The sequence below is a fragment of the Pan troglodytes genome, chromosome 23 (genome assembly GCF_028858775.2).
Source record: "Pan troglodytes isolate AG18354 chromosome 23, NHGRI_mPanTro3-v2.0_pri, whole genome shotgun sequence".
In the NCBI taxonomy this organism is placed as follows: domain Eukaryota; kingdom Metazoa; phylum Chordata; class Mammalia; order Primates; family Hominidae; genus Pan; species Pan troglodytes.
Window position 1 is genome coordinate 33,077,632 of NC_086016.1, and position 15,444 is coordinate 33,093,075.

Below are 15,444 nucleotides of genomic sequence, written 5' to 3' on the forward strand. Positions count from 1 at the left end.
CAAATTATTGAAGATAATCACATGACATGGGGCCTGGATATTTTTTTTTAATCCTGATTTTGTGGTAAAAACGTCTATAGGATAAGCAAGAATATTTCCCTTTATACCCTAAGAAATTATTCAAATATGTTTTTCTCACTCATTTGATTGCAATCATAAAAAGATGTTCCAATAGCTTGTCCATTTTTTCTTCTCGTCAATATTTTAAGAAAAAAGGAAAACAATAATCTCCCACAAAACCTGTGAAAAATCACTTCTCATGGTATACACACTGCAGTCAGCAGACTGATTCCTGAGCCCATAATCTTAACCTCCCTAATCCTGAAAGGAAGTTGGGATACCCCTGCCCCATTAGACTCCAACCATTGGCTGAAATCATACAGATTCAGTTATCAATGAAGACTTCCATAAAGGCTCAGAAGTAATTTAGTCCAATTCTGCCAACTGCAAAGAAAATGAAACCGTTTCATTGGTTTTACATGCAAAAAATCCACACAGCTCTACATATACCTATTCTCAAATATCTAAAACATTTTCAAATATGAGAGATACTGGCAAAATGTATACACAAGTAGGAATACATACTCCTAAGAATCTCTATTTTACCATATGATACACAAAAAAAGCAGCCTGCCACCGCACATCATGGTCTCACTAAATTAACAAGTGGCAAATTCAAACATAGTTCCATTAACCTACAACACTTTTTAATTGAATGGAAAAATGATGAGTCAACCAGGATTGAAACAAAACAGGAGTTTTCTGGTTAAACAACTAGCACACTTCCATGAGCAGTCCAGCTAATAACAATAACAAAAGTAATTAGAATAAGTTTATTGTATACACAGAGGTAAAGAGGAAATTATCAGCGAGCACATTAACTGGAGATCTGTTTGAAAGTACTTCCGCTGTCAATTTTCATCCTCCTCTTCCTTCATTAGTCATCAAAACCTAGTCAGTAAATGTGTCTGAATTTTATGTTTGCATTCAGGAATAAGACTGAGACACTATTTTCCTAATTATAAACAGAATCTTGATATGGACTTGGATTTACATCAGAACTAACCCAAACTTCTATTCAGTCTTACACAGTAACATTTACATGTTTCTATCACTAAGAACTCAGTATAAGACAGTGCTGACCAACGATTCCTTCCAAGCACAGCTGCTAACAATGAAAGACACTGTGATCATTTAGTTATCTGACAAATATAGAATTTGAGAAGACATAGAACTTTGGCATAGTTTTAAAGACATTAGATGGTGTACTATCCTGCTAGCGCAAATTAAATCAGAGCCTGCCTGTCCCATTAATATGATTCCTAAGTGTCTATCTTAATTCCCTGCATTTTACTACAATTATCTTGCTCTAATACACAAGGGAAGTGGTTTTGGAGGTGATAACTCACTATTTTTAGGCTAGAACACAAAGAACGATTAGTGAATTTAAGTAAGAAAGTGGAAGTTATCAACTAATGTGCTATTAAAAATATTATTTTTAGTAAGAGGCCTCCTAGGAGTTACAGAATGTCTACATTCTACAGAAATGTCTTCCTCTCAAGTCTTCAGAGAGCAAAGGTCACAGCTACCTAAAGTGTTTCCACTTCAAGCACAGATTGTATGCCTGAAGACTACATACCTTGCATTATCAACCAGTTCAGCAAGAGCACCAAACAAGAATTCGTGAGTGGTTCTGAAATGATAAATACTAAAAGTCAGCAAAAGAATTACTGAAGTTATAATTCCTAATAAAAAGCCACGGTTATAAAATATTTAAGTTTTTTGAAAAAAATCTTAAAACCACCATTTGCATTGTTGATTTATACTACTCAAGGCTTTCCAGAGCTCCCCAATTCCCCTCAATTGTTAATCTTTAACAAGTCCTGCCATCTATTCAGAAATGATTATTCTTCCTATTTTGAGTTGGGAAACCCACCCTGAAGCATTGAAAGAGTCCTATGTGTAGTAACTGCTAAAAGTGTTTTTCACTATTCATATCCTGCCTAGAAAAATGCCTGTATATTTTATTTTTCATTGCCTTAACCAGTGGTCAGTTTCTGCATATCTCAGAGCAAGAATTTTAAGGATATATCTTATGCATAAATATTGAATTTTGTTTTTTGTTTTTTCTTTGAGACAGGTTCTCATTCTTGTCACTCGGACTGGAGTATAGTAAGTTTTGAATAACATGGTAACTGTGTATTTACTCAACCCAAACTTTGAGCAGCCTCCCAGAAGAGATGACCACTGGTTCCCCTCCTTGAAGGGGTTAATTTTAACAGGGGCCCTAGGCAACCACACCAAGCAAGCTCTTGTCATCCTAGAAGGAATTGTTGGAAAAGGTCTTCGATTACTTTCTTTAATGGAGAGAAAGTTCTGGTTTTAGCCAAAATCTGAGAAAGTCATAAAATGAGTTATTCTCTTTACCTTCTCTTTCAAATGGGATATTTTTGCTTATAAATTACACAAAAGTGTATGAGTTTCCTTTCTTCACTGGTAGATGACGCACAAGTATTGGTAAAACAAAATACTAACAAGTTATACATTGAGCATGTGCAATTTACACTGTTTAATTTGTGCTCTTTTCCACAATAGTCCTCATGAGACATCAAATTAGGATGTGTCCACATAGAACCACCTAAAAAAAAAAACACTTGACTTTTGATTAAATACAAAATTAACCCACATAATACATGACCATCAATTTTTCAAAAATATCCATGTTACTCTGACTTTTTTGCATAGTTTCAGCCAAAGTAAAGAGTTTCAGCCAATTTTCAGTTAAAGTAAGAATTTTTAAATGAAATATATCAATAGTAAATAACCAGCATCTAGGATCTCTGATTGCTTACCATATTGCAAACAAAATGTAAAACATTTATTAAATAAATATCCATAACTAAACTCTCCAGGAATATTGTTTTTTCTTCCTCAAGTAACTCCAAATTTTTACAAATGCAATTTTTTTGTTTTGTTTTGTTTCTGAGACAGAGTTTTGCTTTTGTCGCCCAGGCTGGAGTGCAATGGCACCATCTTGGCTCACTGCAACCTCCACCTCCTGGGTTCAAGTGATTCTCCTGCCTTGGCCTCCAGAATAGCTGGGATTACAGGCATGCGCCACCACACCAGGCTAATTTTGTATTTTTAGTAGAGAGGAGGTTTCACCATGTTGGCCAGGCTGGTCTCGAACTCCTGACCTCAGGTGATCTGCCTGCCTTGGACTCCCAAAGTGCTGAGATTACAGACCTGAGCCACCACACACGGCCTACAAATGCAAATTTTGAATTAAACTATCATTTGGTGGAATTATAGGAAGACCTTTCCCCCAACAAGATCAGTGAATATATATGCTGCTAATCCAAAGGCAGCACGACAAATATGTTATAACCAAAAGAAATTGTATCATCAATTTACCTAGGAAATAGAGTTCAAATTCTTCTGGATAAAATCTAATTAATTATGCTACAGGGAAAAGACAGATTTATTTATTTATTTATTTATTTTGAGACGGAGTTTTTCCTCTTGTTGCCCAGGCTGGAGTGCAATGGCACAATCTCCGCTCACTGCAACCTCCGCCTCCCGGGTTCAAGCGATTCTCCTGCCTCAGCCTCCTGAGTAGCTGGTATTACAAGCATAGGCCACCATGCCCAGCTAATTTTTTTGTATTTTTAGTAGAGACGGGGTTTCTCCATGTTGGTCAGGCTGGTCTTGAACTCCCAACCTCAGGTGATCCGCCCGCCTCGGCCTCCCAAAGTGCTGGGATTATACAGCCATGAGCCACCACACCCGGCTGGAAAAAGACAGATTTCTAAAAAAAAAAAAAAAAAAAAAAAAAAGTCCATAAAACAGCCATATTTTGTTGTTGTTGTTGTTTTGTTTTTTTGTTTTGAGACAGAGTCTCACTGCGTCGCCCAGGCTGGAGTGCAAGCGGCGCAATCTCGGCTCACTGCAACCTCTGCCTCCAGGGTTCAAGCGATTCTTCTGCCTCAGCCTCCCGAGTAGCTGGGATTACAGGCGCCTGCCACTATGCCCAGCTAATTTTTTTAAAATATTTTTAGTAGAGACAGGGTTTCACCAAGTTGGTCAGGCTGCTCTTGAACTCCTGACCTCAGGTGATCCAGCCACCTCAGCCTCCCAAAGTGCTGGAATTACAGGCGTGAGCCACCATGCCCGGCCCATATGTTTAATTATTAAAAATATCTGTCTTGTGCCCCCTCAGTAAAAATTTTAAAAAAAATTAAAGAACAAAAAATATTTGTCTCTAGAATTATCACTTTAAATTCTTCAAATTACCAACTAAATAAACAAAAAGTATTCTGTAAACTACCCCACTAACTAGGGAGAAATAAGCTTAAAAATTAAGGTGACTTGCCAAAGGTAATGTTGGTTAAAAGTGAATCTAACATTTGTTCTCAAACTTTCAACCAGTCATTTTCCTATCAAACATATAAGTGACTTAGAAACTTACAAAGTGAATTCATTTTATATACCCTAAATATTTTTAATTTTGAGGATCGTTATATAGAAATATAAAATGACCAATTTTATCCCAATTCTTCTCATTTCAACATGAGTTTGTACTTTTAACGTAAATCAAGGAATCTCAAAAATAGAGCTACCAGAAAAAAACAAGAGCACAACCATAGTAAGTATGAGACCACATCTTGCATCAGAATGTACTAACTTCGGAATAAATAATAAAGTTTCCAGTCTTTGGTAGTGAGAATGGTCCATCGGAATATTCTGGAAAACTAATTTTGACACCCTCTGCCATTAGGACAAGAAAACCAAAACAGAAATTGCAACTGCTTCTTAGCAATACATATTTTCCGATAGCATCCCACAAGAATGAGAAATTTAGAATGCAATAAGCAGATCTCCAAAGGGCAAGCACAAAGCACCTGCCACACAGTGCTTAGAAATGTGCCTTGCGTGGTGGCTCACGCCTATAATCCCAGCACTTTGGGAGGCCGAGGTGGGTGGATCGCTTGAGCTCAGGAGTTTGAGACCAGCCTGGCCAACATGTTGAAACCCTGACTCTACTAAAAATACAAAAAAATTAGTCAGGCATGGTGGCGGACACCTATAATCCTAGTTACTTGGGAGGCTGAGGCAGGAGAATTGCTTGAACCCGGGAGGTGGAGGTTGCATGCAGTGAGCCGACATTGTGAGATTGCGCCACTGTACTCCAGCCTGGACAAGAGCAAAACTCCACCTCAAAAAAAAAAAAAGAAAGAAAGAAAGAAAGAAAGAAATGTGCCTTGCATATTTAGAAATTTGAAAAAATTCTAAATGGGCAGGGTGCAGTGGCTCACACCTGTAATCCTGGCACTTTGGGAAGCCCAGGCCAGCAGATGCCTTGAGCCCAGGAATTTGAAATCAGCCTGGGCAACATGGCAAAACCCCCGTCTCTACAAAAAGTAGAGAAATAAAAATAAATTATTATTTATAATAAATAAATAAGCCAGGTGTGGTGGTGTACACCTGTAGTTCCAGCTACTTGAAAGGCTGAGGTGGGAGGATGGCCTGAGCCTAAGAAGCGAGGGTTGCAGTGAGCCAAGACTGCGCCACGGCACACCAACCTGGCTGAACGAGCCAGACCCTGTCTCAAAAAAAAAAAAAAAAAAAAAAAAACTAAATGGTCTTTGTTGTTCCACACAGTCTCAATGCTGTTCCATGCATACATACATATTTCAGATAAGCTAACAGTAGCCTTTACAATGTAGCCAAAGGGTACTTTTGTGATGGCAGTACATATCATAAAAGAAGCCTTTTGTGACCACTGTTGGTAAAGTCAGAGATAATACTCAGAATCTCTTCCAGACCTCCAACTGATTAAAGATAGATCTTCCAGATGCTAAAATCAAGAGTTCTAAATATTTCTTAAAATCATAAGAATCAAAATTATACCAACTGCACAAATTCTTTTTTCCCAAATAATATTCCAAGAGTACACTCATTGCTAGCTAGCATTTGGGATAGAATAAACATCAAAAGAAATTCTTTTTTTTTTTTTTTGATACAGAGTCTCGCTCTGTCACCCAGGCTGGAGTGCAGTGGCGCGATCGGCTCACTGCAAGCTCCGCCTCCCGGGTTCAGGCCATTCTCCTGTCTCAGCCTCCCGAATAGCTGGGACTACAGGCGCCCGCCGCCACGCCCAGATAATTTTTTTGTATTTTTAGTACAGACGGGGTTTCACCATGTTAACCAGGATGGTCTCAATCTCCTGACCTCGTGATCCACCCGCCTCGGCCTCCCAAAGTGCTGGGATAACAGGCGTGAGCCACAGCACCCGGCCTAGAAATTCTTTTCTTCACAGACCTAAACATCCTTTGCATGTGATCCAAGAAAGGTCAACTGGAAAAAGACAAAGATTTTTTGAAAATTCGTTCACTTTCAACTGATTATGGCTTTTTTTTTTTTTTTTTTTTTTGAGAGATGGAGTCTTGCTCTGTTGCCCCGGCTGGAGTGCAGCGGCATGATCTCAACTCATCGCAACCTCTGCCTCCCAGTTCAAGAGATTCTCCTGCCTCAGACTCCCGAGTAGCTGGGATTACAGGCACAAGCTACCATGCCTGGCTAATTTTTTCTATTTTTAATAGCGATGGGGTTTCACCATGTTGGCCAGGCTGGTCTGGAACTCCTGGCCTCAAGTGATCCGCCCACCTCGGCCTTCCAAAGTGCTGGGATTACAGGCATGAGCCAACCGCGCCTGGCTGATCACGGCTTTTATATCACTTGTGTCACAGTATAAATAGTTTGCAGCTTAGCATTTCCAGGGACAAATTCACGTGTAAATTAGCTTGTTATGTAAGGAAAATGGTCTCCCTATTTACATTCATCCTGAATGTAAACCAATAGATCATCCATAGGCCCATCACACAGTATACCTTCTGCTGAGTTCCTAGACGTGCTGACAATAGGTAATTGCCTTAATTGCTAGAAAATAAAGCTGAGAAATTCTAGAGCAACTATTTTACATTTAAATGGCTTTAATATATTTAAGATATGAGCCTGCTCAACAGGCTTAAAGTAATAAGTAATCTAAGTCTCTGAGTTGACAGGCTCCTCTACATTCACTTCACATACCCATAAAACTCAGAAATAGGGCTGGGCGCGGTGGCTCACATCTGTAATCCCAGCACTTTGGGAGGCCGAGGCAGGCGGATGATGAGGTCAAGAGATCGAGTCTATCCTGGCTAACACGGTGAAACCCCATCTCTACTAAAAATACAAAAAATTACCCAGGCGTGGTGGCACGCGCCTGTAGTCCCAGCTACTTGGAAGGCTGAGGGAGGACAATCACTTGAACCTGGGAGGTGGAGGTTGCAGTGAGCCGAGATGGTGCCACTGCACTCCAGCCTGGGTGACAGAGCAAGACTCCATCCAAAACAAAAACAAAAACAAAACAAAACAAAAAACCCAGAAATATATGCCCAAGATGTTAAGTGACTAAATGTGCCAACAAAAATAAATTGCAGACATCTTATATCTAAGCATCCTGCTCTATCAGACCACTTAGCAGTACTGCAAACAAAGTGACTTAATATACACATTTTATGCCAAAGGAACATCACTACCACCACTACATCTGAAGTAGCAGTCACAAAACCCACTACCAAAGAGAAGTAACAGCATAAAACTCCTTTTACTTAAAAACCCTAACATTTATCATCTCATACTAGCAACATCTGATGTTAAATTAGCTGAAGACTTTCAGGTTATCATGAGAATTTATTTCCCAGGCCTGCTGTAAACCTTAAAAAGCTGAAGTAACCAAGAGAATAACCATCAAAAGTTATCAAAGACCTGATACAAAAAAAGACAGATGTTCACTGTCTCCAAAAGATGCTCCAGAATTTCCTAAGAACTGATGTGCCTAATGACTAGCACCAAACAAGTTGCCACCACAGTGACCAACTTCTGGTTTATATAAACTATTATAGAGTAACACTCACCATTCACACCATGTTTACTGTGTACCACCGTATGAGCTAAGAACTTTACAAACATCATTTTACATAATCCTCGTAAAAACTGTCAGATTAGCCCCATTTTATAGTTGAAGAAACTGAGATTCAAGAAGTTGAACTGTCCAAGGACACAGCCAGGAAACACTCAAGTCCAGGTTTGGCTGGTTTGCAAGCTCACGGTCCTTTCACTGCACCACATTGATTTCCACACTTCTCATCTGGTCACTGCTTCTAAGTCTACATTTAATGAGAAGTAAGCAAAGGACCATTTATTTCCTAATTCGCAATACTCTAGATGTCAGACACCATGAAATGGTCTCATGTTCTTAAGATTTTAACAGAACAAAGGAGAAGACAGAGACAAATCTTCCCTTCTCTGAAGATGACTTATTGAACCACTTTACACACAGGTGGTTCATCTTCCATCTTTATGAGCTACAAGTCACATCATGTGAGAATTTTAAAATTTATTTTCTCTATAAATGAACTTCCAATCAGGTCACCACAATGTTTTAAAAATCTCCTGAAATTAGAAATAAAAAACTTATCTTGTTGGTTTAGGGTTTATACTTTCTTCTGGTATGACTAATACATCAAAAAGGAGAACAACTTCTAAGGTCGAATTTGTGATCCAGGTAAGAAATTCCAGAGCTTCCAAAATGATACTCCAACCCTCAAATGTTCATGCAAGCAGGTGGTTCCAGTTCAACATGGGTAAGTCAAAGTCCCAGAAAATTCCCCAACAAATGACTTAACTGGTTTCTTTCCTTTCCTTGGCAGTGCCAGGTATCTATCAATAAGCTATAAAATAGCAAAGGGGGAAAAAGAAGGGAGAAATATCCCAGAGTCCTTAGAGATTCATTGAGATAAACTAAAATTGAAGACTTTTAAACTGTGAAGTAAACCCTTTGCTTTATAGACAAGCAAATAGGCTCTTGAAGGTAAAACTGACTACAGTAGGCACTGCCTAATGGTTAAAAGCACCAACTACTGTGGCCAGATAAATCCCACTGTCTTAAATCTTGGCACCGTTTAAGTCTGCCACTTGGCAGCTATATAGCCATTACCATGTAATTTAATCTCTTTGAACCTCAGTTTCCTCAAATGCAAAATAGGAATAATCCTTATCCCAAAGGCTTCCTGTAAAGATTGCTTTGGACAATGTTTAAAATAGTGACTGACATGAAGCAATTAACTGTTGTTACTATTATTATCCCATAAAGTCTCTGGTGAAGCTGGAACAAGAACTGAAATTCTGAAGTCCAGTTCATGGTCTTCCAAGATTATCATAAAATCTGTAATTCCAGACTTGCCATCATTCCAAAATTCAGAGCTGAGATAACCATTTATCAAACACAGTCATCCATGAACATTTAAGTGGCCTTCAACTGCTTGTTCTTAATATGGCAGTTCAAATATTAAAAAGGACACTAAAGTTTTTTCCCAAGGCTATGCTATCAACTAGCTGAATAATCACTAATCAGCAACCTCACCCAAGTGTGTTTCAGGGTCATCATACTTAAGTGTGAGAATTCAGCCTAGGTGACTGCTACAGGCCGGCCATGGTGGCTCATGCCTGTAATCCCAGCACTTTGGGAGGCCAAGGTGGGTGCATCACCCGAAGTCAGGAGTTCGGGACCAGCCTGGCCAACATATAGTGAAACCCCGTCTCTCTAAAAAAATACAAAAATTAGCTGGGCGTGGTGGTGCATGCCTGTGGTCCCAGCTACTTGGGAAGCTGAGGCAGGAGAATCGTTTGAACCTGGGAGGTGAAGGTTGCAGTGAGCCAAGATTGCACCACCACACTCTAGCCTGAGCAACAGAGCAAGACTCCATCTCTCAAAAAAATAACAAACTTCCTAAAAAAAATAAAACCAGGCTTTCACCATTTGACAATTTGCTTCACTACTTGGCAAAATTTTATTCCCTTTAAAGGAAAAATAGCAGAAATATTACAGACATTATGATATCACAAACATGTTGTCTTCTCCATCAAAAGCTAAAAACCATTGTACTATTACTACATAATGGAAGTCTATACTCTCGACTCTGAAGTGGGTTCTTCAGAGACTGGACCATTCATGTAGCTGCTCATCTCCTCTCCAGGTACTAGAATGTTAGAACACTTACCTTCATCTCAAAAGTAACAGGTGAATGTATTAAAACACTAAAGTTTTGACTCTACTGGACAACCTCCAAGAGAGTGGGCATACGGATTAAACCGGAAACATTCCAGACCATGTTGGAGTGATCAGATTACTCCTTCATGAACTCAAGAACCATGAACACTGTATGTTTCTGTGGAAATTTTGGGGAAAGACTATCTAAATCGAGATATAAACAAGTTGCCGTTTCCTGTTTAGCATATACAAATAATATTAGACGTGAGCAATTTGCCAGGAAGTTAATGCCAACTTCTGAAAAAATAAAAATTTTCTTCTTGAAAGTTGTCATTTAAATGTCTTCTGTTTTCTTGTTAGAAAGTAAACACTTGTTATAAACCTAACTGTTTAGGACGTTGTCACTACAGAGGGGAAACGGTTGATACTAAAATAGTCCAACATTTGGCGATCCAATAGAGCAGTATTTGTTGGATTCCTATAAACACTTGAATGAAACAACTCAACATATTGACTTCAAATAACTAAAGTTTGCATTTAGAAAATTTTGATCCAATAAACAAAAATCAGATTCTTCTGGATTAGCAACAAGTATTTCACTGATCTCAGTTCTTCAATACAGAGCTCAAGATATCCAGTGACACATTTCACTCCAGTGGGATACATCTCAAAAAGTGAAAAAGCAAAATTTTCTGGGGAAACGATTTCCATATAATATCAAGGAACGAGTTACTGGTTACCTCAGTGGCACCTAGAGGATACTTACGAATTTGTGTGCAGATATTCAAAGGTTAGCTGAGCTCGATTCAGACTGCTGTAATTTGTGAAAGCCATGACTGCAATAAGGTCTCCAGCCCTTCACCCGCTAACTGGGAAATATAATCTTATAATGATATCGATTTCCCAGGATTTTGTCCAGTAAAGCTTCAGTAAGTCTGTGCTCCTTAATGACAGTTAAAGTAACCTAGTAACTATCCAAAATATATGCAGAGATGTTTAAAACTACAATTTCTTCAAGTGTTTTTTTTTTAATCTTCTCAATGATTACGATGTAATATTTTGGAAGGAACTATGTCATAAATCTGTAGCTTTAAGGAGCTTTTAGCATTAAGTTGCGATAGCTCAATTCAGACAATCTGAGTCTCGTGTGGATGGTCCTGAAGAAGATGGTCCTTGAGTGGGTGGTTTATGACTGCTCCATCTTCATGTTCTTCCAGCCTTTTTTGGTTCCCCGAAATTTCCTGTCAGGAAATTTACCAATGCGGAAATTTACCCACTTCTGTCAGAAAACTGATCAGCCATGTCTTCGCCACACGTGATGCCAGGATTCTTAAACAGGCCCAAGACCGGAGACCAAGATGTCGACGGAGTGTTATATGGCGCAAGTTGCAGCTTCACCACCTCCCAAGTGAAAAAGCTCCTAGGCATTCACGATTTCTTTTCTCAAAGCCGGACCAAACCCAGTTCAGGGTGGTGGTCAGATTACCTCACACTTGGCCCACATAAACACCTCACAAATGACCCGCCCACAGCACCTCGGGCAGGCCGCGCCCCGCCCCCACGTCCCTCAGACAACAGCCTCAGCCTCCCAGGCCCTTCCTGGGCCTCGGTCCCGTGGCCGCCTCCCCACGAAGAGGAGCTACTCCCGGCTTCCAAGGACCGGATCGAGGGCAGTGGCGAGCGCACCACCTGACCGGGCACTACCCGGATCTCACAACTGCCTTTGTCCCTCCCCGCGGAATTGGAACCCAACAGCCGCAGGGCGCTCTTGGAACCATGTGCTGCTGCCGCCTCCGCCGCCGCCGCCGCTGCCTCCGCCGCCGCCCGCGCGCCGCGCTAGTTGAGATGGTGACAGGATTCAGCAACACGAAATTCGGCGTTTAGAGCTGCTCTGCCGCCGCCGTCACAGACACCACAGCCACCGCTTTGTCTCTGATAGTGCACACAGCCCCGGCCACCTCGCACACTCCCCGACGCCCCAAGCCCCGAGGCCTCCGCGGAGCATTCAGCCAATCACAAAGCTGCAGCTCCTCCCGCCCCCGCCCTGATGTACAGCCTCCTGATTGGCGGGCTGCGTGTCCCCATGTGACCGGATCTTGGTTGGCCGGTCCCGCCCCTGTCACGTGACAGCGTGCGCCTCTCTTCCTGCTTTCCTGACCCTCTCCGCCATTTAAAGAAACAGTACCGGGGGCGGGCCGAGCGACGCAGCCGGGACGGTAGCTGCGGTGCGGACCGGAGGAGCCATCTTGTCTCGTCGCCGGGGAGTCAGGCCCCTAACTCGAAGAAGCCCTGGCGCGCCCTCCCCCCCTCCCGGGTCTGGTAGGGCGAAGGAACGGGCGTGCGGTCGATCGAGCGATCGGTTGGCGGCTCTTTCTCCTGCTCTGGCATCCAGCTCTTGGGGCGCAGGCCCGGCCGCCGCGGCGCGCGCCCGGTGGCCGTTGGCGCTCGCGCCGCGTCTTTCTTCTCGTACGCAGAACTCGGGCGGCGGCCTATGCGTTTGCGATTCGACGAGGAGTCGTCCGGGTGGTCGGCGGTGGCGGGCAGCTGCTCCGCCCCGCTCCGGGGGAGGCGGCGGCGGCAGCGGCCGCGGGATTTGGAGCGGCCGGGGAGGCGGGGGTGGCCGGGGCCGGCTTGGAGGCCTGGCGCCACCCTTCGGGGCCTGCAAGGACCCAGTTGGGGGGGCAGGAGGGGGCCGGAGGATGGTTGGTTGTGGGATTTCTACTTTGCCTTTTCCTCCTTATGCCGCCTTAGTGAGGGGCGGGAGCTCTGGCGGCAGCCCCGGGGTGGGGAGACGAGCTCCGGAGTCGGAAGAGCTGGGTTTTCTTCCGGGCCTAGCCACCAGTTGGCGGAGTGACCTTAGGCGAGTCACTCTGTAATTTGTCTGCGCCTCAGTTTCCTCCTCTGCCTATCAATGTGTGTGGGGTTGAAATCGCTTTGTAAACTATAAAGCGTGGGTGTACGTAAAGGATGGTTATTGTTTATAATTTTTTTTGAGTTGTAAGAAAACTTAGGAGTTCCCCAATCCTTGGGTTTTGAACCTGGGAACCTTGGATTGGAGTTGGGAATCCCCAAACTTCCTGAAATTGTGGGAATGTGCGGTTTGGGGGAATGATGGGAATTTGTGGGAATGTGCGTTTTAGGGGAATGATGATCCATCGCTAGCAAGTTTTCCAAGGGGGCTGTGACCCAGAAGAGTTAAGAATCACAATTTCTTCATGCTACAGAGAGGAAACTGAGGCCTAGATGTCATTTGGGACCCTTCACAACCATTTTGAAGCCCTGTTTGAGTCCCTGGGATATGTGAGCTGTTTCTATGCATAATGGATATTCGGGGTTAACAACAGTCCCCTGCCTGGCTTCTATTCTGAATCCTTTTCTTTCACCATGGGGTGCCTGAAGGGTGGCTGATGCATATGGTACAATGGCACCCAGTGTAAAGCAGCTACAATTAGGAGTGGATGTGTTCTGTAGCATCCTATTTAAATAAGCCTATTTTATCCTTTGGCCCGGCAACTCTGTTATCTGATGCTTGTACCGGTGCCTGTACTTTTCTGACTCTCATTGACCATATTCCACGACCATGGTTGTCATCCATTACTTGATCCTGCTTTACATGTCTAGTCTGTGTGGTTGGTGGTGAATAGGCTTCTTTTTACATGGTGCTGCCAGCCCAGCTAATTAATGGTGCACGTGGACTTTTAGCAAGCGGGCTCACTGGAAGAGACTGAACCTGGCATGGAATTCCTGAAGATGTTTGGGGTTTTTTTCTTTCTTAATCGAAAGTTAACATTGTCTGAAAAGTTTTGTTAGAACTACTGCGGAACCTCAAAATCAGTAGATTTGGAAGTGATTCAAAGCTAAACTTTTTCCTTGGCCCTCCTTGTGTTCTAATTGCTTGCAAGTGTAATACTAGGATGTCCAAGATGCCAGTTTTTGCTTCTTTGTTAGTTGTCAGCTGCTTTCATCAAATTTCAGGCCATTATCCAACAAACACTATAAAAATGTTTGAACAATTGGATTTCAAACATTTTCGTTTTGTGGAGTGGTGCTCACCAAGTGGTACAGCCCTAAGCAAGTGAACACAAACACATTTAAGTGTATTTTGTCTGATTAGATGTTAGCCAGTTATGCTGTTTCATTCAAATGTCTGAAAAAATCAATTGACTATTCCCTTTTCCTAAAGGGCAGAGACAGATAATCTCACTTCCAGAGAAATGACTTGGAGAAAAAAAAGTGTTGGTCTTTTTGCTCTTTTGTAATTAAATCCGGATGTACCTCAAAAGACTTAAGACTGTGGTGATAAGATGCTTTCCTCAGCAGAAAGGAGGGAAAAAAAACAACTGGAACTCAAAGCTTGAAATTCTGTGGCAAAACATGAGATGTCCAGGATTGGAGGTTGAAAAGATTTCACTACAGTGTTCTGCAATAGTTGGAGCAGATAACTTTCAGTGTAGCCACAGCCATGGACTCCAGATTTCCAGATTTTCAAGAACTGGACCTGGAACCCGAAAGAGCTTGTCAGGATGCGGCAGGAACACTGGAGGTAGATTTTTTTTTATTTTTGAATTTGGGGACTGTTGACCTTGCTGTGAGAAAAGAGACAACGACTGAGCAAGCACTACCACCAGCACTGTTACTGGGAATTAGAAGACCTGAGTTTCTGTCCAGACCCTCAGTGCAAACTGAGGATGCTCCATCCAAAGTGAATTATGGTACTTGCCATTTTCCAAAATGCCTTATCCTTTACCATCTCTGCACTTTTGTTCATACTCTCATTCTACTTTGAAACTGCTCCTCTGTGGCTTTTCATCTGTCAAAACTGCCATTTTCTCAGTATCCAACTCTTATGCCCTCTTTTCCAAGAGTCTCCTAACTAGCCAGAATAGAGCTTTAAAGTTTTATGACATTTCGTTATGTATCCTCTATCTGTATACAAAATCCTGTAAAATAGTTACTTGCCTGCATTTACTGTCTTTGCAGATAGCAGACTCCTTGAAAGCAGGGTCCTTGTTTAGTGCATCTTTGCCCACATACACCACAACATATCAAGATGCATTTATTAGGAAGGAGGAGTTTAGAGAGCAGGCTATCAGAATAACCACTCAGTAAGTGTTTTCTTAATTGCTATGTGATAACTAACATTACTCTTAATGAGGAGAAAAGTCGCTAGATATGGATCATGTTTCTTTATGTTTTAATGTTTTTTAATTCTAAATTTTGATCTAGGGAGCCCTCAGACATAAGGAGAAACCAATATGTTGAATGGGGTATTACATACAGAAGGACCAAGACCTTATTTTCTCCTACTTAAGATGGAATCTTGTTAAGATGAAAGGACAGCTTTTTAAAAG

The 15,444-nt window shown here is 41.9% G+C and overlaps 2 protein-coding genes across 4 annotated transcripts in view; one reads left to right on the forward strand and one right to left on the reverse strand.

Moving 5' to 3' along the window:
- Positions 1-12,740, reverse strand: part of MORC2 (MORC family CW-type zinc finger 2) — a 43,184-nt gene extending 30,444 nt beyond the window's left edge. For 2 of the 3 annotated variants that reach the window (XM_016938972.4, XM_016938971.4), the window contains exons 1-2: positions 10,860-12,740; positions 1,640-1,693 (exon numbers count right to left, since the gene is read on the reverse strand). In XM_016938972.4, coding sequence (XP_016794461.1) covers positions 1,640-1,693; positions 10,860-10,927 — 122 coding nt within the window. In that variant the 5' untranslated portion in view covers positions 10,928-12,740. Of the gene's footprint in view, positions 1-1,639; positions 1,694-10,103; positions 10,123-10,859 lie in introns of those variants that run through there. The other variant, XM_054675823.2, reaches the window with a different exon arrangement.
- TUG1 (taurine up-regulated 1) lies at positions 12,371-13,058 on the forward strand (the record flags this gene model as incomplete). Its single annotated transcript, XM_063807812.1, has 1 exon — positions 12,371-13,058. A coding segment is annotated over one exon (474 nt), but the record flags the coding sequence as incomplete, so codon positions are not given.
- Between the last annotated feature and the right edge of the window lie 2,386 nt (positions 13,059-15,444).